Here is a 24,048-nt window from a genome sequence, read left to right as displayed (position 1 = left end):
GAAAGTCAGAGTTACACAGAGATAAAAGGAGAGGCAGAGAGAGACAGAGAGGTCTTCCATCCGCTGGTTCACTCCCCAATTGGCTACAATGGCCAGAACTGTGCCCTTCCAAAACCAGGAGCCAGGAGCTTCTTCCGGGTCTCCCACGTGGATGCGGGGGACCAAGCACTTGGGCCATCGTCATCTTATGCTGCTTTCCCATGCCATAGCAGAGAGCTGGATCAAAAGCCGGGACTCCAAACAGTGCCCATATGGGATGGATTTACCCACTGCACCATAGCGCTGGCCCCTCCATGAATCCTTTGAAGACACTGTGTGCATGGATTTCAAAATTCTAGTGCAACATAAACTTGTGTTTTAACTAATTTCCACTAACTTTTTGAAATCTCCTTATATTATTGTCCCTTTTCATTAAAAAGTATATCAGACTGGCCAGCGCTGCGGCTCACTGGGCTAATCCTCCGCCTGCGGCGCCCACACACCGGGTTCTAGTCCCGGTTGGGGTGCCAGATTCTGTCCCGGTTGCTCCTCTTCCAGTCCAGCTCTCTGCTGTGGCCCTGGAGTGCAATGGAGGATGGCCCAGGTCCTTGCGCCCTGCACCCGTATGGAAGACCAGGAGGAGGCACCTGGCTCCTGGCTTCGGATCGGCGCAGTGTGCCAGCCGCAACATGCCAGCTATAGTGGCCACTTGGGGGGTGAACCAACGGAAAAAGGAAGACCTTTCTCTCTGTCTCTCTCTCTCTCACTGTCTAACTCTGCCTGTCAAAAAATAAATAAATAAAAAATTAAAGAAAATGTATATCAGACTACATCACTTGGCTGCAAGTAACACCCAACTATATGTAATTTAAATAATAGAAGTTTATCAGTAAATCACACAGAACAAGAAGTCTGAGGTTTAGCAAGTCCAGTCTGGATTCTTTCTTTCCCTAAAGCCTTTAAGAATCTATTTTCCCCTCATCTTCCACTATGCAACCTTCAATGTGTCAGGATGTCTCTACCCATGGTTGTAACACAACAGCAATCATTCAAAGCAGCACGTTCTGATACAGCTGCATGCAAAACAGGAAGAAAGGATGCTGCAAAGGAAGGCAATCCTTTACTTTTTCTCTGGGAAGAAAACTTTCTGAGAAACCCAGCAGACTTTGTCTTGCTGATTAGGATCCTGCCTCCCGGGCCCCTCCTAGCTTATGTAGTGAAAGCTGAGAGAGCAATAACTGGCATGTCGGATAACTGCCGGACAGAAGAAAGGTGTTTGTTGGGCTGATGAGGGGATGATTTGCTGTTAGATACTCAACCACCATTGTGAGTTTCACATTGGGAATTAATAGCGAACTTTGATTTATAGCTAACTTTAATAGAAAAGAAAAGGTGAAGAAGAGAGATATTAACTATACCTATAGTAAATCAGGTATACGAACTGAGGATTTTCTCCTCTCACAACTTGTCTGTTTGATAGTTCTAGTGCTACAAGGTCTGAAGTCTCATCATATGGCAGTAATTTCCAAGTGGTTAAAGTGAATTTGCCTCATATTGTTGGAAGTTTCAGAAAATATATGTTGATTTAATAGAAGCAAGGATATTTCTGACACAGCTCTAAGATGGCTGCTTTCAGAGGTTCTAAATTATCTGACACCGGAATATGTAAACAGCACTTTAGGGACAACAGTAATCTATACATCCTGAACCCAGAAAAACTTAGATTCATCTCAAAAGCCAAATTTTGTAAATGGAATTTTTGTAGAGATTAGGCAGAGAGTTAGATTCTATCTGTTCTTTGTAACCCTTTGTATCTTATTTCTTAGCAAATATTCAAATAAGACCTTGGCTGTCACTATAATAAGAACAAATAAAACCATTTGTTTCAAAAATGGGCATGTGAATTCTCATAACATTATGTGAATACAATTAAGTACAAATTTTACTGCCTTGTTATTATAAAACAAGGATCTCATATTTAAAAGATTAAGTAGAATTGTTCATAATAAATAGATCTTACTGGGTCAGTGTGAGCCAGATAGATTAAAAATTATCTGTATTAACAGGTGATATGTAGTTCAGTCTGGAAGTTTCATGAAACTGCCACTTTATTGGTGACTAGAAAGGAGGAGTGGAGAATAAAGTACAATAACGGATAAATTCCAAGCAGGAAATAACACATAAAATATATTTGCCAGCAAGTGGGGGCAATAGTGGATTTTGAGATACACAGAGAGTACAGATTTAATGGTAACTTGTCATTAGACCTAGATGGAAACTTTGTGACAGATATGATCATTGTAATATGCATGTGAGTGGGGAGAGTGAGAGAGAAAAATAGGGAGAGGAAGGGAGTGTGGTGGGGAGAGTGAGAAAGCAAGAAAGAGAGAGAATCCTAATAAAAACCTCGTGTACCAAGTGAATTACATCTTTGTTGCTCTGCCTGACACATTTGGTCTTCTCTTCATTTTCTCTTTCTGGTAACTCTTCTACTTCTGTTTCTCATTTTATCCTCCTACACTTCAATTTTTTTCTTGTCTTTTCTTCATCTCATTCCTTGCCAATGATACCCAAGGTATCCTGATATTATTGCTTAGTGTTCCTAGTGGCTGTAAGAACAGAAATGTCTGATTTTGAAAATTTGAAAAGTGCATTCATAGTAATATGTTTTTCTCCAGAAACTTTTTATTTGAGGACTACAAACTTCATTCATTCATAAATACAACTTAAGGAACATAGTGAGTCTTCCCACTGTACCTACCCTCCCTCCCGCACTCCCACCCTTCTTCCTCCTCCCTTTCCCATTCTCATTCTTATTTTTTACTAAGATCTATTTTAAATTAACTTTATATACATAAAACTAACTCTAACAAGTAAAGAGTTCAATAAATAGGATGGAAAAAAGAACTGTTCCCCAACAGTTAAGACAAGGGTTGTTCAAAGTCATTGCATCTCAAAGTATCAATTTCACTTCTATAAGCAATGGCTTTTTGTTGTCAAATAATAAAAAGTTATGAAACTTAGTACAAAGATTAACAAATAGTTCTTGGAAGTAACCCATAGCTGTGACTAAACTCAAGCCATATTTAGCTCATAGATAAGTCATGTATGTTCTCTATATAGTTAGTATAGATAAGGGGAATGAACATGTGTACAACTGAACAGTTAATTAGTAATTTAGAGGCTGGAGGAAAAAGTCCAAAATCCATGCTCACTTATTTCCTATATAAGCTACCCACCATCTCGGCTGACTGTCTGTCAATTACAGTAGTCTTTTAGTGAAGTTATCAGAACGGCTTAGATTTCTTTCTTCATCTCATGATGGTGGATTGCATGATTAAACTGACTCGGATTCTGTTCATCTCCTGCTGTTTTCTGACTGTACATTGTGCACAACGTAAGAAAAATTCTAATTACTTTACTTCTATAGGTTAAGTATATAAAGAATTCATTAGATTTTAATTAGAGAGGGGATTAATGCTGTGGCAGTGTCTAAAGCTAAGGAACTACACAATATTCCAAGTAAAGTTTATATCGCTAAAAATTCACAAACTTGAATGAATCTGATTTTTAAGGTGTTTACTTTTAGAAATATATACTTTTCTTCCTTTTGAAGCTTATATTTGTCTCTGATCTCTGTAACAAGCAGGAAATATGAAAAAAATCTGTGGGCTGGCATTTAAAATTTTTATTTGTATTGGTATTAGTGGTTGCTTTAGCCACTTACATTTAACACTTTCTTTCTCAGAATATATAGATTGTACTTTATTTTTCAGAAAAATTTCAACCTACAGTGTGTTCAGTACAAACATGACATCACTTGACATAATGAAAACCATCTGAATCTCTGTAAAAGGAAAGAGATAGTTAAAGAAATATATGATATAATCATGACTCTATAAAATAGGGCCTAAAATCTTTTCCAAGCCAAGAAGTGCAGTTCTTTTTCCAAACATTGCCTGTTGAAAACAGATGTGACTTGAATTTCTCTGAGCAGCACTCTGTGACCCACTAATTCTGGTGAGACATTTTTGTTAACTTTGGGTAGTCAGATGCTTAGTGGAACATTCCGGTCAGCTGAAGCTGCTTCCGTATTCCAATTGAGAGTGAACCATTTAAACTACTATACTGTGTTTTCCTTTAAAAACTCGATTATGTTTTCTGATGTGGCCCTCTCATCCCTTTTAGCAATTACGCATGTAGCAAAATCAGTATGTCACATTTTTACATTAGGAAAAAATAAGCTCTACAAAAGGCAAGAGGCTTCCTTTTAGATTTTATAGTTCTGATCTTATCAGAGACATTTCCCTTCTTGCCTGCCACCAACAACCCAAAACAGAGACTCAGAGGCCTAGGATTCAGACAATGTGAAATCCCACTCTATGGAATCGCTTCTTTGTGTTCAGGCTGGTGGAAGGTCAAAATAATTTTGTCTTTCTTGGAATTATACTTTCTGTGCATGTTTATAGGTCCCGTGACTCATAAGAAACTGTCCTACTCACTGATTTTCAGACTTCAGAAAACTTTTCCTCAGTTCAGATCGAGTATGGGATCCACCTTGACAGAGACTCTCCACAGTAGCCTTGAGGCAAAAAGAATTAAGATTTGGAGCAGTGGTTCTTGCTACCTGCAGTGGCTAATTAGTAGGATGCCTGTTTAATCTGTCTGTCTAAATAAGGGTGCATTGGCAATGAAGGGTCTATTAATAATTATTCTGGGATAACAGGGATAAACGAAAACTCTCCTGGCAAACCAGTATGTATGTTGACTCTATCTTTGGGTCATTGTTTTCTCTTTAGCCAAAACATGATACCCAAATTTAGTCTCAAAGAACTTTGCTTAAATATTAGATATCCTTTGAGCTATCACGCCGTGTATTGACTTTTCAAATCCATGCTGTGAAAATCATCAGGTACAAAATCATGGGCACAAAAACATGGTTTGATGTTCATCTTGCATTTGGAAGCCTAGAGCTTGATAATATATTTGAACACTCCCAAAGTACCAGAAAGTTATTTTAATTTTGGTATTTTTAAGCTTATTTTTTGACTTTTTATTTCCAAAGTTTTAAATTTTTAAAACAGAAATCATGAAGTAGAACAAAGAGCTCCCCTATTATTAACATCTTATATTAGTATGATATATTTGTTACAATAAATAAAGCACACTGAACTCCCCCTAATATTTGATATTATTAGGATTGTATCCGCGAACTATACGGACTCTGTTAAAAACTAATTAAAAATAAAAATAATAAAAATAATTTTTAAGAATAAAATAAAATAGTTTTTCTAACATGCAGAATTTCTCACATGTGTATTATGCAAGTTTGAAACATTTGTCCCATGTTGTTGAGGGATTTTGAATTTTGTTCTTTACAGCCAACTGTACATCTGTGACTGACTTTGATGATTGTCCAGGGATTATAACAGATTTCTGTCCAGAGAATATTGCTTGTGCATGCAAAGATGGAAAGCCTTATTGCAAGTAAGTGATTATATATGCTGTAAAAGCAAGGTAAACACAATATGTTATAAGTAATAATTTATTTTTTTCTATTTTTTTCTATATCTGATGATGCAATACTTGACTTAAAATAATAGTTTGATCAGAAATAGTTTCTATATACATGGCACAGTCATGTTGTTATTAAAATGTTTTAATTTACTGTTTTAAAAACAATATGCTAAAATTTAAAAATTTAGATTATTTATCTTAACTTTATAAGATTAGCTTTCATCAGATAAATTTTTAAAAACAAGTTACTTATATTCATAAGTAAACTGTTTTATTGTCCTAAAGAAGAAGAGTTTCAGGTATGCCTTAATTTATATGATAGCCATAATCCAGACATGTTATGTATGTGTGTAAATAAATAGTTCATTTTAGATGCACTGTGACTCCCATTCTTTATTTGCAAGTTTATCTTTTATCAGTATATGTTCTTTGAGTCAGATAATTTCCTTTAAAAATCAGGCATATTTTCCTTTTTTTTACGAGGGTGGGTAGATTAAAAATGAGAGAAAGTCTTAGGGAAAAAACATGCTATAAAAATAAGAAAAGAGTGCATGTATGAGAGCGAGGCTAAGTGAGGAGCACAATAAACAAAGATTTTCCAAAGTACAAGTTACTCCACCTGCATTTTGAAAACTGATAATAGCATAATTAGGTGTAGGCAAAAGGACCAGTACAGGAAAAGGCACTGAAGTTTGAAGGAATTTTTTATTTGGAGAAATGCAAATAGTTGGCATACCACTCTCTGGACAATTTTCCTTCCTATTTTCTCTATCACCACAGAATGTTTGCGTATACTACAACTTCTCCATATTACTCTTCCTTGTCCTTTGCTACCTCTCAACATAGCTCTGCTTCCTTAGACAAATTCCTATTGAACTTCAAGAACAAGTTTAACCATATGGCTGACATAGCTTTTAAACTGCCTCACTGCAATTTCTTTGAATGTAGGAAATTGTGGGGAGCAATCCGGACTGGACTGAGTTACTGGAATTAAGACTTATTCTATGCATCTGCTCTCCCACAATATGGCGCTGGGAGAGAAGTAAACAGCTTCCACACAGCTGCCTCCAGTTCAACTAATAAACTGTAGGACTTGCTCCTGATTGGAGGAGAGCAGCGTACTCGGCGTGTGGGCAGCCGAGTTGGGATGGGCGGAGGAGGACTATAAAGGAGGAGAGAGACGGCATGCACCAGGAACATCTAAGGGGAACATCTAGCTGAAGGAACACCTGTGCAGCCCCCGAGAAAGCCGGCCGGCGGTGTGCCGCTCCCCTGCGGAAGTGGGGAATGTGGCCAGGGGGAACTGCCCTTCCACGGAGGTGGAAGGGATAGTAGCCAACCCGGGAAGAACCAGCAGCAAACCCGGGGAGGGCCGAGCAGACGAAAGAACAGTGCAGGGTCCTGTGTCGTTCCTCCACGAAGAGGGGGAGCGACATAATGGTGCCGTGACTCGGATATGAAGCCTAGGCAGGGTCCTGTGTTGCTCCTCCACGAAGAGGGGGAGCGACAGGAAATATGTTTTCTCTTTAAGAGTGCCACAAAATAATAATTTATTCTATTTATCTCTAGCAGATAGCACAATGCCTGACAAATAGAATGTGTTCTGTAAGGGTTTATTGAATGAATGGATCATTGGGTGTGGTTGCTCAACAGTGCAAGATGCTAGAATATTGAAAAGGAAGAAAAGTGATTTTAAAAATCACTGGATTGAGCTTTTTAGGTGGTGTTGGTGGTAACCTTCAGAATACGTTATAAGGTCTATGTGGGGATGAAACCAGGTTGCAAAATTGCATCCAAAAGTGAGAAGTAAATGCAATACAACAATGAAGAAACATCTGTAAGTCATTTGGTAATTTCAATACTATTTTTAGACTTATAGTTGGAGGAATTCTAGAGGCATCAATCAACATTTTGGCCAACAGCTAATTAACCTTTACCTGTCTTCCTAACCCTTATTTTAGTTCTTTGTCTCATTTTTTGATATCATTACAGTTGTTTAATTGCCACAACATATTAACATTAGCTCTATTTTGAAGTTTTTCTTCACCAGTTTGATTCCGACAACCCTCTTCAACTTATTTTACTGGTGGACCTCAATGTGGAGCATAATTGTTATGGTTCTGGTGTGCCTTGCTTGTCATATTATTTGGATGTCTACCTGGTGACAAGGGATCATTTTTATTACAAAGTATATTTTGGCATACAGTTTGGGTCACTTATTTTAACATTACTAATCAGAGATAGAAGCGAAAAATCAGGATTGAATGTATCAAACTAAATGAAGTAATTGTTATTTTTAAGATCTTAAAACATTTTAGTAGTATTGCTGAAATTGCTGTAGGATATACATACCACCAGCAACCATAGGCCTACATACAGGTATTTCTTTCATTTTCATTCTCTCTCTCTCTCTCTCTCTCTCTCTCTCTCATACACACACACACACACACACACACATTGCTGTACAAATAAAAAATGAAAAAAAAAAGCCAAATTGAAACTACTAGCATATTTAAAGACAGACAACTTAATAAAATTGCCTAAATTAAGAATATAAACTCAGCCGGCGCCGCGGCTCACTAGGCTAATCCTCTGCGCAGGCACACCGGGTTCTAGTCCCGGTCGGGGTGCCGGATTCTGTCCCGGTTGCCCCTCTTCCAGGCCAGCTCTCTGCTGTGGCCCGGGAGTGCAGTGGAGGATGGCCCAAGTGCTTGGGCCCTGCACCAGCATGGGAGACCAGGCGAAGCACCTGGCTCCTGCCATCAGATCAGCGCGGTGAGCCGGCCGCGGCGGCCATTGGAGGGTGAACCAATGGCAAAGGAAGACCTTTCTCTCTGTCTGTCTCTCTCACTGTCCACTCTGCCTGTCAAAAAAAAAAAAAAAAAGAAAGAAAAAGAAAAAGAATATAAACTCAATATGTACTTTTAATTGGAACAGTTAATATACCTAATTTCAATTATTGTTCACATTTCTCACATACCTACTGGCCAGTGAGAGTAAAAATGTGAATTTGCTTTGGTGAGTTGTTGGTCAAATTATACAAAATTACAATTGGAGGGATAAGAAAAATCAGTCTTAAAGATCTATTGTATAGCATGGTGACAATAACAATTTTTTAAAGATTTATTTATTTATTTGAAAGGTGAAATTAGGGAGGGAGGGAAGGAGGGAGGAAGAGAGAGAATCTTCCATCTGCTGGTTCATTCTCCAAATAGCCACAACAGCTGGGGTTGGGTCAGACCAAAGCCAGGAGCCAGGAGCTTCTTCTAGGTCTCATTAGTAGGGAACTGGATCAGAAGTGGAGCAACTGGGACTCGAACCAGTACTTATATATGATGGCAGCCTTGCAGAGGGCAACTTAACTCACTGAGCTTATCCGAAGCCAGGAGCCAGGTACTTCCCCCCTCTCTCCCACGCAGGGGCAGGGGCCCAAGCACTTGGGCTGTCTTCTACTGCTTTCGCAGACCATAGCAGAGAGCTGGATCAGAAGAGGGGGGCAGCCAGAACTAGAACCGGCCTCCAAATGGGATGCCGGCACTGCAGACAGAGGATTAACCTACTGTGCCACGACGCCAGCTCCTATGTTGATTCTTTTTCTTACTCATCTCATTGGGAGTATTTAATACAACTGACCACTCTTTACTCAAATTTTCACTTTTTCAGAACATTCCCTCTCTCCTAGGTTTTTTTTTTTTTTTTCCATTTGCCTCTCTTTGTACTTCTCAATTTCTTCTGTTAGTTTTTTTTCTCTTCTCACCAAGTTAGGGTGTCCCAGGGCTTAGTCCTTCATCCTCTTCATACCTCCTCCCTTGGTGATTTATCCAATCTCCTGGCTTTAAATATCATTGATTTTTGTCTGCTGCTAATGCTATGAACACAATTCAAGTTCATATATTTATTTTCTTCTCTCATCATCAGTGTTTTGTAGTTTTTTAAACATATCTTGCATGTATTTTGTGTAAATGCATCTCCAAGTAGTTCTAATCTTTTGGTGCTCATAGAAATAATATGATGCTTCTCCCCCTTTGTTTGATGATTGTTTTCTTGTTTGTCTTTTGCCTCCTTGTGATGAGATCCTGGTTATGTGTTCTCAGCTGGGATGCTGCATAGGTGATGTGACATCTTCAGACTATTCCCATTGGTCACTTCTTAATGATATTGAATTTTGATCATAGATAGGAAAATGAACAGAAAACTTCCCTTTTGATTCAGACTCCAAGCATTTTATGAAATTATGGGTGATTGAAATAATATGTCAGAAAAAGAATTAAGACAGATAACAGCCTCACTGCCTGGCTTTGTTGTTGCCATTGTTATATTTGAATGGAAATATAGTCATCCCTGATTATTTTTCAATCTGGGAAAATTCATGCCTACAAACTTAGAGATGTGGATGCTTCCTCACCATCCCCACTAGGATATCTAATACCCATTTCAAAGCCACCAAGTATAAAACTGAACACCTGAGTTCTTTTTTAAAAAGATTTATTTTATTTATTTGAAAGACAGAGTTACAGAGAGGTAGAGACAGAGAGAGGTAGGTCTTCCATCGCTGGTCACTCCCTAGATGGCCACAACGGCTGGAGCTGCGCCGATCCGAAGCCAGGAGCTTCTTCCGGGTCTCCCACGTGGGTGCAGGCCCAAGGACTTGGGCCATCTTTTACTGCTATACCAGGCCATAGCAGAGAGCTGGATCGGAAGAGGAGCAGCAGGGACTAGAACCGGTGCCCATATGGGATGCTGGAACTTCAGGCCAGGGCGTTAACCTGCTGCGCCACAGTGCTGGCCGAACACCTGAGTTCTGACCACAGTCACTATAAATGTGTTCTACCTACAATCTTCACTGCATCTCTATTGTTCCATTTGCTTTCACCAAAAAACCTCAAGTCATCTTTAGGTCTTTTTTCTCTTGCATACCCACTTTGTGTTCATCAGAAAATCCTGTGGATTCTGCCTTATAAAAGATAAACAGAAATCAGTCACTTATCATTTCTACTCTCCTGCTATCATTCTGGTTCAAGCTACCATCATCCCTTCCCTAGATCCTGAAAGCTTTCTAATTTTGTCCCAGCTTCAACCTTTGTTCCCTACAACATATTTTCTCCTTTTAAATGTTTTTCTATTGATGTAAAGAGAACAGATTACATGTATTTCATAGGCACAATTCTATGAAGATAATCATACTTCCTTCCCTCCCTTTCTCCCTACCTCAATAACCTTCCTTCCTTCCTTCTTTTTTTTTTTTTCCTTTGGTTTCAGCAAAAATAGCTGGGTCTCTGCTACTCATGTAGCTGGCTCCTGTCTTCAGCTTGGCCCAACCCCAGCTATTGTTGGCATTTGAGAAATGAACCAGTGGATGAGAGCTCTGTCTATTTCTCTCTGTCTCTCTGCCTTTCAAATAAATAAACTAAATTTAAAAATTTCTAAAAATAAGCATTTTAGATAATTTACTCATTATGTTTATTTTTGTTGTCTATCAGTATCTCATTTGTTGTAAGCTACTTGAGGACAAGGATATTTGTTTTAGACACTGGTGTTTCGCAAATGGCTGGAATAATACTTGGTATATAGTGGGTATTCAATAAATGTTCTTGAATGAATTAAACATTATTATATAATGGGCATTTCCTTTTTGATTAATTTCTAGACTAAACAAGAAATATATTCTTATAAAAGTCTTTTTCCAAGAAGAAATTTGTGAGAATGGATAATATATATTTGAAAAATAGGCTTTGGCCTCCCTAAATGAATGACAGTGTTTACTTATTAAAAGACAGTCCTACTGAGCAGATTACTATCTCTTTGAAGCTGGTAGATGCATTTTCTTAGAGAACCTTTGTCCATCAGGGATATAAATATTACAGTAATCATCTAATCAATCCCTCCACGTCAGCCCTGACTGTGTTTCTTTTTATATTGGAACAACATAAACCAGGAAGAGTTAACTTAGAATCTGACATTTACTGTTCAACTGGATTATCTTAAAGCAATTCTGCAGGAGACAATGAAGCAATCTCTAAAGACACTACATGAACAAACCTCGCCATTAGTCACTCGCATTGGGGATTGGGAGAAGTCATTCTCCCTCTCCACAAATCCACAGACGGTTCTCTGTGGGCATATGCCATACTGGTTTTCAGTCTATGCACAAGAGAATCACATTCATGTTATTTGGCAGAGTCTCACGGCTCTACAGAAACACTAGAAGTCCATATATGAGTCATCTATTTGTATAAAATAAAGGAGGAAAATCTGTAGTCATGGAAAAGATGGGGGCAGGCAGATCTTGCTGGCAAGTACTCTCTTCTCACCTTCTCATGTTTCTTCTGGCATTTGCTGTAGAGTGGCAAGATGGGTGTGTTAACCTGTGTTCATTATTGTAGGAGCAAGTGGGAGGGAACGCCCATCCTCCAGTTACAGAATTAGTGGCCTAGGCTTCTTTGAACACTTTTCATAGCACCAATAGAACTAAGGTGGTCAAAGTGAGTATAGGTATGAATTTCAGGTACAATGCAGATATTTTAAGGACAATCTTGAGACAGTCATTCTGGGTGAGCCTCTTTTCATTTCTAAGTGCCACATCTTCATTAGCTAATGGTTGAGAAATCCTGACAGCCTTCTGCATGCTGACTCAATGTGTGCAAACTAGTAGGTTTTAAAGTTTTGGCTCAATTGGAAAATGGGACAGTGTAAATCTCTTGAAGGCCTTGAAGAGAAACCTCATGGTTGAGTACGATGATATGTTTGATTCATTTAGGGGAGACAATTTGTGTTTTCCTAATTTGTGAACTTATTTCTTTTTCTATTATCTTTCTGCAGATGTCCAAATTTCAGAGGTCAGTTGGGAAACTATTGGTATATGGGGGCCAAATGTGATCAACTCTGGAATACTCTGGATCTGATTTTAGTGGCAGTATTGCCTGGAATAGGGCTGGCTTTAATAGTTGGTGTAACAATTCAGACTGTCTACTACTGTAAAAAGAAGTCAAAGAAGAATATAGATGATCATCGGTAAGAAAATTTCTAAATACCACTGAGAATGGTGGAAATCTCTTGTGAGATCAGCAAGCAAATCAAGAAATAATGAATCTAATTTATCTTGCATTTAGCTAGTATGTTCTCTTTCATATTCATCACTAAATTGTAATTAAATTTGAAAAGTCAAGGTAACACTGCCAAACCAGCCATATTTTGCTCAGGATTTGGATAGACTGAAAACTGGAAAGCCCCTTTCCCAGATAAAAAGCTAAGTATATTTCAGACAATAATTGTCCTGCTTCAGTGCTTTCCTTCTGATCAAGGAAATATTTGTGTGTACCACACGTACTGTCCTAATAGTGTGTGGGGAGAAGGTGGGGTGCTACTCTGCCAGTGCCATTTACTTACCCTCTAATATAATCCCAGCAACTATGTTGGGGAAATGGAAAGTGGAATCCAATAGACTTGACTGCAATGTGACTTTGTTTTGAGAGTTTCTTTACTTCACTGTGCTATAATTTCCTTATATACATAATAGAGATGGTTATAATAAGCAGTACCCACTTCACAGAGATGAGAAGAATGATTCTGAAAGCAGCAATCATTTATTGGGGTTTTATTAAGTGTGTCAGGTTGAATTATAGATGTTTCATATCTATCAGCTCATTTAATCCTTACAATAACCCTGTAAGATATTGATAAGATTATTGAAGCACGAAGAGATTAAATATAGGGCTAAATCTCTATCCAGGCAGTCTAGATATCAGACCTAAACTCTAAACTCTTAACTCTCATCTTATGCTAATAGAATCTAATGAGATAAAACAGTATTTTGAAAGTTGTAAATCTCTATTGTATTTCTTTTATTTCTTCGTTTAAAAGCAAACTAACTATACAGTTTATATTTTGTACTGCCCCTGAATGATAGAGTTATAAGGGATAAATACCAGTAGAGTAAAACAACATCAGTTTTATATCAGTTAATTGAATTAGTATCTATGATACTGTTACTCTTTATGCATTATGAGTATAGTTGAAAAATATTACTTGAAAATAGTGGTAGCTGGTACTGTGAACCTCATATTCTGAATAGCAGATCTACAAATTTTAATAAAATCAACAAATTGAACAGCTTTGTATAGTTGTTTCTGGAAGGAGTGATATAAAGTCTCCAATAGTTTTGTCATTTAAAAATTTGAATCCATTTTTGTGCTGTCATTCTGTGTTCTTTAGAATACCATGTGATATATATGTGTATGTGTATAAAGAGTTGATCAACCTTATTTTTATAAATTGAAATTAATGTGGAGAATTTCATATCACCACTTGACACAGATTCAAAAACCATAGAGATGTTAAAAAAATCATTATGATTGGAAATTATACCTATAAACAAGTCACTTTTCAAATATTCTCCCTAGCTTTCCTACTCCAAAGTTTTCTAGGACTTTAGATTTATATTACAATTTTTTTTTGCTAGTGTATCACTTAGCCCCTGTTTTCTCCTTTATAAATAGAGAGGGAGTAATACATAGCCCATTCTCTCATTGTGTGGGATTAAAATGAATTAATTAGTAGAATATTGCATTGAGAATCAAAGGTAAGCAGAAAATATGATTATAAATCAGGACAGTAGTAGTGCAATGTTTCTAACCACGATTTTTAGGCTTTCTGAAAAGGAGTGAAGTGTCTTATTTTCTTCCAGTTAAAATCTGGTTTAGTTTGAGCTCTTTTCAACTTTCTGCCATTCTCTGAATTGTGTATGATAAAGGGACACTGAATATGCTCTGGGAATTTGAAGATTGCTTAGTATAGTAAAAACTTATGAGCCATGGAGTGGGACTCAAATATCTGGCTCCTTAAATCACTTACTATGTAACTTCAGGGGATTTACTTAAAATATTTCAGCCTCAGTGTTCTCATCTACAAAATGGAGTTTAAAATACTCACACTTACCTACAAGATTTTCTAAATATTCAAATAAGATAATGTAATTTTGTTGGTAAACTATACTATGTCACCAATTTCAATTGTATCCAAAAAGATGAATTAATTAAAGCAAGTATATAAAAGTGTTAATAGTAGAATTGTGGTAGTAGAGACATGGGCATTCACTGTAAAGTTCTTTCAATTTTGGTACATGCTTGAATGTTTTTATAATAAAATGTTGAATAAAGTCAGATAATTTTAAGTAAAGTATCTTGAACTTGGAAATCATTCAACATAGTAACCATATTATTGCTTTTCTCTGGGTACAGTCATAAAATGAGAACACTCTGTATTGTTCAAAAAAGAGTTTATCAAAATGTGATTTATAACCAATTAAGCAAATGTTCTATTCTAACTGTATTTGTATGCTTATGTGTGTGTGTGTGTCTTTAAAGTGCTAGAGAACAGCCGAGTTCCTTCAGACTTCGACCTCAGCATAATTCTGCATATGCTTTTGATACTGAACTGAGTCCTCCTCAACTTGATCGAGCCCAGGTAAACACTAAAACTCATTTGTCAAATAAACTAAGTTTACTGAAGATATCAAAGAGAAAAATGCCTTGGAGAAACAAAAACAGCCTTGAGAGATTAAGGAAGTAGTCAGAAACAATAAAATGAAGTGTTATCAAAAGATCAAATTGCACAACTATAGTATGGTTAATGACAGGTTATATATCAGTAAAGAACAGGCCAGAGCTGGGGCAATAACACCCGGGCAATTACAGCAGGAGTGCTCTCTAACTCTCCTCCCCAGCATTTGATTCCAGGCAAAATCAAGTTAAAACAAATACCATATATCAAAGGGGAAAGGAAATCCCTGAAAGAGGGTGAGAAAATGGCTAAGAGGACAAGGAGTTGAGCCATGTGACTATGTGTGTGTGTGTGTGTGTGTGTGTGTATACTTATACACATACATATTGTGAAAATCCCATCTGATCTGTTCACAGTAGCACAAATCTTCTGAACAAAAGACTTGTGGAGATTTGTTGAATTCACTGCACTTTAGGAGCAGCCGTGACTAGTAAACAAAAGGAATCTAGGTGTCATATTAGACCAAAAGTATCAGAAGCAGTAGCAATGATTTTATTGCTTTAAATGAAACAAATCACAAATAAGATATCACAAAAGCATCTTTTGTTATGATTTATTCGATTCTAGAGTATGCCTAATTTTGGTATTTCTATTTTAAGGAAGTAAGACCTACATTGAGATTAAAGAACTCCAACCTCACATAATTCCACATGTTTCTGATATGGAAGCATCTTAATAACATTAAGGCAGTTAAACACTGAAAAAGATTAAGATAAAGGATTGATGAATAAAGGACAGTGATCAGAAACTTTCTACTTGAAGTCAAAACAATTAAATTTTAGACTTAAATTACAGTATTAAGGATTTTTTTTATAATATATGGCATATTTTGAAAAAGAAAGTCAAAGTACTCTGGGTGAATGTCCTACTATGAGTATTATTGGTGTCTTTAAAAGGATGAATTCTAAGACTGCCAAATGGCTTTGTTTGCCTTTTTTCCTTTGAAGTGACCAATCATCTTGTATATAAATTCTAAAAATTAGAGAATCAAGCAAGGAGTCACCTTTCCTTTTCTAAGTATTCACTTATTTTTGCTCACCTGATTGCTTCTGCCCTCCTCCCCCCAACCTATTTTTCAAACCTCCGAGTTGAACTTCTTATCTCATTATCTTTTTTAACCTAATTCTATTAAAGCTCTAATTGTGGATAAAATTAATGAGGAAAGCCAAATACAATGCCTATCATTTAGGCTATGTTCAATCAATGTTACTCCCTCTCCATCTTAGCCTTTCTATGTCTTAAGTGCCTGCTGTATTCCTCGTTGTATCTATCTGAATACTTCTTATGTGGAAACTTTTTTTTCCACACTTTTTACATTTCCTAAACTTTCCTTGACTGGAGAAGTCACAAGAAAACTTCTATGTTTCTCATAATCTGTACTCTTCTCTTTCAGATTATTTCCCAAAGTCTGGGGAATAAAAAAGGCAAAGTGGATTGAAGGTTAACAGGATAATAGAGAACTAGGAAACTTTTCAATTAGAGTTAAATTGTTTAGGAAGGTGTGGACATGCACTGTGTTCTGAATGTACATTTAAAATGTTGACTTTGACAAGTAATGACTTCTTGTAAGCTAAAGTTCAGATCAAGTTTCCACCAAATTAAATAAGACTTTTCATGCATATTCATCAGTATATTTTATTCAGTTAGTTCACACATCTACAGAACCAGGAAGTAATAAGAAGATCTTGAGTTTATTCTTGAATTGTCAACAATAATCTTTTCTAATTGACTTAATGATTGCATTTGAGTGGGTGGAGATAAAACTACATATTTATTACTTCTTCTTCACCTCACTTATACCCCACTATTACATTTAGAAAAAAGTAGCTTACAGCTTTCAAGGTTGAACAATTAGAAACCCCAATATATTCCATGAATCTTTGGCAGGAAATTGGCTGCATAGTTTAGACCAGTGAGAAGAATTCACCATTGCCTTTGTTGGTTATTTTTGGTTGTTGTTCTGTTCATAAATACTTTACAACAATTTATCTGCCTTTACAGCCAAGCTTACATGGGTGAGCCACTTCCACAGGATGTAACATGTTTAAATTACCTACACTTGTTGAAAATACACATCAGCTAAATCAGGGTGGACAAACTTACATTTGTTAGAGACCCAGGTAATGGGCATATTTTGAAATGCATAGACATAAATAATGGTATGAATTCAAGAGAATAAAAAAGATTAACTCATATAATAGGAACAATATATATGTAAATATGCTCAATGAAAATCAGGAAGAATTTTTTTTTACAATTTATTTATTTGAAAAGCAGGGTGATAGAGAGGAAGTGACAGAGAAACAGAGATCATTCGTGTCTTGGTTCACTTCCCAAATGCCTGCAATTGCTGGGTATGGGCCAGGTCAAAGCCAGGAGCCTGGAACTCCATCGGGGTCTTCCATGTGGGTGGCAGGGGTCCAAGTACTTGGGCCAACTTATACTGCCTTCCCATGTATGTTAACAGTGAGCTAGATTGGAAGCAGAGCAGCAAGGAATTGAACTGGCACTCCCATATGGTAAGCAGACATTACAAGTGGTGGCTTGACCTGCTTTGCCACAACACCAGTCCCACAAAGAATATTTTGATTAACAATCACATTTTCTATATTTGTCAGTGATAATTCAAAGCTTACCAAATTACAGGCTTTATTATAATTTCAAATAGAGTAAATTGAAAATAGGAAAGGATGATGAACCATGTTTTAAATTATCCATTTACTAAATCCAGGAAATCATTCTTCTTAGATAATGATTGAAAATAATATCTGGGCCGGTGCCGCGGCTCACTAGGCTAATCCTCCGCCTTGCGGTGCTGGCACACCAGATTCTAGTCCCGGTCGGGGCGCCGGATTCTGTCCCAGTTGCCCCTCTTCCAGGCCAGCTCTCTGCTGTGGCCAGGGAGTGCAGTGGAGGATGGCCCAAGTCCTTGGGCCCTGCACCCGCATGGGAGACCAGGATAAGTACCTGGCTCCTGCCATCGGATCAGCGTGGTGCGCCGGCCGCGGCGGCCATTGGAGGGTGAACCAACGGCAAAGGAAGACCTTTCTCTCTGTCTCTCTCTCTCACTGTCCACTCTGCCTGTCAAAAAAATAATTTATAAAAAAAGAAAATAATATCTAATTAATTGAAGTAGTCTATATATCTGAAAATGCTATCACAACTTAGCTAATTTCTCATTACACATTGTTAATATCATCTTCAAATCATTAAATATTATTAAGCACCCCACCACAAATAGCACTGTGCAAAATGTGAGACTCTCCAAACCACAGTGACATTTTCTGAATTTTTAAAAGATTTATTGTTTTTTTTGAAAGACAGAGTTACAGAGAGAAAAAAAGAAGAGAGAGATAGAGAGAAAAAGAGAGAGAGATCTTCAATCTATTGGTTCACTCCCCAAGTCCCTGCAAGAGGCTGAAGCCAGGAGCCTGGAGCCTGGAATTCCACTGATGGGGACCATGCACTTGGGCCATCTTCAGCTGCTTTCTCAGGCACAATAGCAGGGTGTTGGATCAGAAGTGGAGCAACTGGGATTCGAACTGGCACTCATATGGGATGCTGGCATCACAGGCAGAGGTTTAATTATGTGCCACAATGCTGTCACCCACTGCAGTATTTTCAATATGCAATGTCATTTTATACATACATCAGATCTACCCTATAAATGATTAGTCACATATTTAGGAATAGTTACATAATTGAAGTCCTGCCATGTCATTTTAACTCATGAAATGCATTTTTATGACAGTCAGATAGGGGCTGACATTGTGGTTCTGTGGGTTAAACCACCCATATGGGTGCTGGTTCAAATCTTGGATGTTCCACTTTCTTTTTTTTTTCTTTTTTTAAGAAGTTTTTATTTAATGAATACAGTGTTCATAGCTACGGCTTTAAGAATATAGTGGTTCTTGCCCCTATACCTGACCTCCCATCACCACTCTTGTCCCATCTCCTACTCCCTCTCCCATCCCATTCTTCATTAAGATTCATTTTTAATTAATTTTATATACAGAAGATCAACTCTATATTAAGTAACGATTTTGACAGTTTGCACCCACCCACCCATACACACACACACACACACACACACACAGTATAAAGTACTGTTTGAAAACAAATTTTACAGTTAATTCTCATAGTACAACTCATTAAGGACAGAGGTCCTACATGGGGAGTAAGTGCACAGTGCCTCCTGTTGTTGGTTTAACAATTAACACTCTTATCTATGACATCAGAGATCAGGTTCTTGCCATGAGCTGCCAAGGCTATGGAAGCCTTTTGAGTCCACAAACTCCATCACTATTTAGACAGGGCCATAAGCAAAGTGGAAGTTCTCTCCTCCCTTCAGAGAAAAGTATATCCTTCTTTGATGGCTCCTTCTTTCCACTGGGGTCTCACTCACAGAGATCCTTCATGTAGGACATTTTTGTTCCACTTTCAATCTAGCTCCTTGTTAATGTACCTGGGAGCGCAGTGGAGGATGGCTGAAGTGCTTAGGCCCCTGCCACCCATGTAGGAAACCTGGATAGAGTTCCAGGCTCCTGGCTTCAGATTGGCCCAGCCCTGGCTCTTGCAACCATTTGGAGAGTGAATTAGCAGATACAAGATTTTTCTCTCTCTCTGTAACTCTGCCTTTCAAATAAGTAAATAAGTCTTTTTAAAAAAAAAGATAACACAGAAGGGCCGGCATTGTGTCATACCAGGTAAAGCTGCCATCTGACACACTGCCATCTATAATGGCACCAGTTCATATCCCACCTGCTCCACTTCTGATCCAGCTCACTGCTAATGGCCTGGGAAAAGCAGCGACAGATAGCCCAAGTGCTTGTGCCCCTGCACCCACGTGGGAGCCCCGGATGAAGCTCCTGGATCCTGGCTTCTGCCTGGCCTAGCCCTGGCTGTTGCAGCCATTTGGGGAATGAACCGGTGGATGGAAGATCTCTCTCTGTGTCTCTCCCCCTGTCTCTCCCTCTCTCTCTGTAACTCTGCCTCTCAAATAAAAAATAAATATTTTTAAATAAAGACAACTAGATATGTGAAGTTTGCAGAAATTGATAAAATAGAATTAATATTTTACTATGAATGCTCGACAATCCAATAAATGTTTTGCTTTTAAAAAGCGATTAAATTTTCTATCAAGACTAAGGCAAGTTTTGTAACTGAAAATGCAATATTATTCTACAACATTTTATCTTTTCCATCTTTTCTTTAAATAAGATTTATTATTTATTTGAAAGGCATAGTTACAGAGAGAGGGGGAGAGAGATTTTCCATCTGCTGGCTCGCTCTCCAAATGGCCTCAACAGCTAGGTCTGAGCCAGGCTCAAGGCAGGAGCCAGGAACTCCATCTGGGCCTCCCACGCAGATGTAGGGGCCCAAACACTTGGGTAATCTCCACTGCTTTCCAAGACACATTAGCAGGAAGCTGGATGGGAAGTGGAGCAGCTGGGACTTGAACAGGCACTCAGGTGTCACTAACACACTGTACCACAACACTAGATCCTATCTCTGCCTTCTTTAGAACAATAGTGAGATCTGGAAAATATTAGTTTAGTTTCTTTAAAAGATGATTGAAAGCATTTTTATGCACTGGTGTAAAGCACAGTGAACTATTTCAACACATATATGGCATAAAAATTAGCTGTTCTCTTTCCTTATCATTTCTTTATGTTTAGAGCCTACATGCTCCTTTCTTGTAGTTCCTCATACAGTATATAAAATATTAATGTGAAGTAGTTACCCCATTGTGTTTTGAAGCACTACAACTGACCCACGTTACTTTTAACTCACTGTGTTTTCATACCCGTTATCTAACCTCCCTCTTTCTCCCTCTTCACATCCCCATCCACTAATCACTAGTCTAAATTCAGATAAAATTTTTCTTGTTTTTTTTTTTCTATAATTTATTTACTTGAAAGCCACTTACACGTAGACAGACAGACAAAGATCTTCCATCCACTGATTCACTCTCCAAACACCCACAATAGCCAGGACTGGACCAAGCCGAAGTCAGGAGCCAGGAACTCCATCCAAGTTTCTCATATGGGTTGCAGGGGCCCAAGCACTGGGGCCATCCTCCACTACCTTCCCAGGTGCATTAACAGGGACCTGGGTAGAAAGCAGAGGATCTGGGACTTGAACTGGCACTATATGGAATGCTGACGTTGTAGATGGTGGTTTGACCCACTGCATTACAATGCCTTCTCTATCAGATCAACTTCTTAAAGCTTCCGTATTTGAGAGAAAATAAGTATTATTTGTTTTTATGTGTCTGACTTATTTCATTCAGCATAATGATATCTAGTCTATCCATTTTGCTGAAAATGTCAGAATATTTTATGACCGAATAATATACCACATCCATTGATTCATTGATAGATACCTAGTTGACTCCACATCTTGGCTATTTTGAATAGTGCTGCAATGAACATGGGAATGTGGGTATTTCTTTCATACACTGATTGCATTTTTTTCAGTATATACCCAGAGGTGGAATAGCTGGCTGATAAGGTAGATCTGTTTTTAGTTTTTTTTGAGGATTTCCATACTGTTCTCCATAATAGCTATACTAATTTACATTCCCACCAACATTGTCTAAGTGTTTCCTTTTTTTTTTTTTTTTTTCTACCCCTGGGCTGGAATCTGTTTTTTGACTTTTTGATAACAGCATTCTAATAGAGGTGAGGTGATATCTTGTTGTTTAGATTTGCATTTCCCAGATGGCTAGTGATTTTGAACGTATTTTCACGTATTTGTTGACAATTTGAATGTCTTCGTTTGGAGAAATATCTACTTAAATTCTTTGCCCATTTCTTATCTGGATTGGTTGTTTTTTGTTGTTGAGGTTTTTTTTAGTTTCTTAAATATTGTAGTTATTACTACTTTGATGAGTAGTTTTCAAATATTTTCACTTATTATTTTGGTTGTCATTTCAATCTACTGATGGCTTCCTTTGTTGTGCAGAAGCGTCTTAGTTTGATATAATCCCTTTTGTTTGGCTATGCTTCTTTTTTTAAACTTTTATTTAATAAATATAAATTTCCAAAGTACAACTTTTGGATTATAGTGGCTTTTTTTCCCCCATATCCTCCTTCCCACCTAAACCATCCCATCTCCCACTCCCTCTCCCATCCCATTCACATCAAGATTCATTTTCAGTTATCTTTATATACAGAAGATCAATTTAGTATATATTAAGTAAAGATTTTAACAATTTGCACCCACACAGAAACACAAAGTATAAAGTACTGTTTGAGTACTAGTTATAGCATTAATTCACAATGTACAACAGATTAAGGACAGAGGTCCTACATGGGGAGTAAGTGCACAGTGACTCCTGTGGTTGATTAAACAATTGACACCCGAGGCGCTTGTCATGAGCTGCCAAGGCTATGGAAACCTCTTGAGTTCACCAACTCTGATCATATTTAGACAAGGCCATAGTCAAAGTGGAAGTTCTCTCCTCCCTTCAGGTACCTCCTTCTTTGATGGCCCCTTCTTTCTGCTGGCATCTCACTCACAGAGATATTTCAATTCGGTCATTTTTTGCCAGAGTGCCTTGGCTTTCCATGTCTAAAATGCTATCATGGGATTTTTAGTCAGATCCGAATAACTTTGCTAGTTGACTAATTTTTGGTAAGCACTGTGGGAGACTTTCAGTAGGAAAGGGTGGGAAACGTAATAAAAAGAGGGATGTATGGAATTTGTCAGAAGCAGTCAAGACTTGGAATTTCTGGACTTCTTTAGGAACAGAATGAAATAAACAGAGATAAAGTCTGTGAGATAGTCCTGATAATTACAAGGCAGAAAATGGTGGTGAGTATGTGAACGTTGGGCTTGCGGAAGAAAGAGATTTGCGTTCTACAAAGAGCACACATAACTCTGGGATCAGCTGTTCCCCCATGTAAGGAACAGATGGAGATCAGAGAAACCAGGCACAGATTTGTCCCAACTCCTGGTAAACAAGAGGAACTGAATTCCTTTTGATTTCTGTATATCATAGTTTTGACTGCCAGGGATCTGGTTTTTTTTTTTTTTTTACTTTGAACTTCCTGTGATCTTTTTTTAAACTTTTATTTAATAAATATAAATTTCCAAAGTACAGCTTATGAATTACAATGGCTTCCCCCCATAACTTCCCTCCCACCCACAACCCTCAAATCTCCCACTCCCTCTCCCATTCCATTCCCATCAAGATTCATTTTAAATTATCTTTATATACAGAAGATCAATTTAGTATATACTAAGTAAAGATTTCAACAGTTTGCACCCACACAGAAACTTAAAGTGTAAAATACTGCTTGAGTATTAGTGATAGCATTAATTCACATTGAACAACACATTAAGGACAGAGATCCTACATGAGGAGTAAGTGCACAGTGACTCCTGATGTTGACATAACAAATTGACACCCTTGTTTATGGCGTCAGTAATGTCCCTAGGTTCTTGTCATGAATTGCAAAGGCTATGGAAGGCTTTTGAGTTTGCCAACTCCGATCTTATTTAGATGAGGTCATAGTCAAAGTGGAAGTTCTCTCCTCCCTTCAGAGAAAGGTACCTCCTTCTTTGATGGCCCATTCTTTCCACTGCGATCTCACTTGCAGAGATCTTTCATATAGGTCCTCTTTTTTGTTGCCAGAGTGTCTTGGCTTCCCATGCCTAAAATACTCTCATGGGCTCTTCAGCCAGATCCGAATGCCTTAAGTGCTGATTCTAAGGCCAGAGTGCTGTTTAGGACATCTGCCATTCTATGAATCTGCTGTGTATCCCGTTTCCCATGTTGGATCATTCTCTCCTTTTTAATTCTATGAGTTAGTATTAGCAGACACTAGTCTTGTTTATGTTATCCCTTTGACTCTTAGACCTATCATTATGATCAATTATGAACTGAAACTGATCACTTGGACTAGTGAGATGGCATTGGAAGATGCCACCTTGATGGGATTGAATTGGAATCCTCTGGCACGTTTCTAACTCTGTAGTTTGGGGCAA

The 24,048-nt window shown here is 37.9% G+C and overlaps 1 protein-coding gene across 1 annotated transcript in view; it reads left to right on the top strand.

The window, feature by feature from the left end:
- Positions 1–3,175: 3,175 nt before the first annotated feature.
- The window catches only part of LOC103351953 (uncharacterized), an 80,376-nt gene continuing 59,503 nt past the window's right edge, over positions 3,176–24,048 (top strand). Inside the window, exons 1-4 of the mRNA XM_017350023.3 lie at positions 3,176–3,376; positions 5,361–5,466; positions 12,316–12,507; positions 14,859–14,958. Of these exons, the coding sequence (XP_017205512.1) occupies positions 3,298–3,376; positions 5,361–5,466; positions 12,316–12,507; positions 14,859–14,958 (477 nt within the window). The 5' untranslated portion in view covers positions 3,176–3,297. The remainder of the gene's footprint in view (positions 3,377–5,360; positions 5,467–12,315; positions 12,508–14,858; positions 14,959–24,048) is intronic.

Source organism: Oryctolagus cuniculus, chromosome X, assembly GCF_964237555.1.
Source record: "Oryctolagus cuniculus chromosome X, mOryCun1.1, whole genome shotgun sequence".
NCBI lineage: Eukaryota > Metazoa > Chordata > Mammalia > Lagomorpha > Leporidae > Oryctolagus > Oryctolagus cuniculus.
Note: the sequence above shows the minus strand (reverse complement) of the source record. Positions and strands in the feature narration are given on the sequence as shown.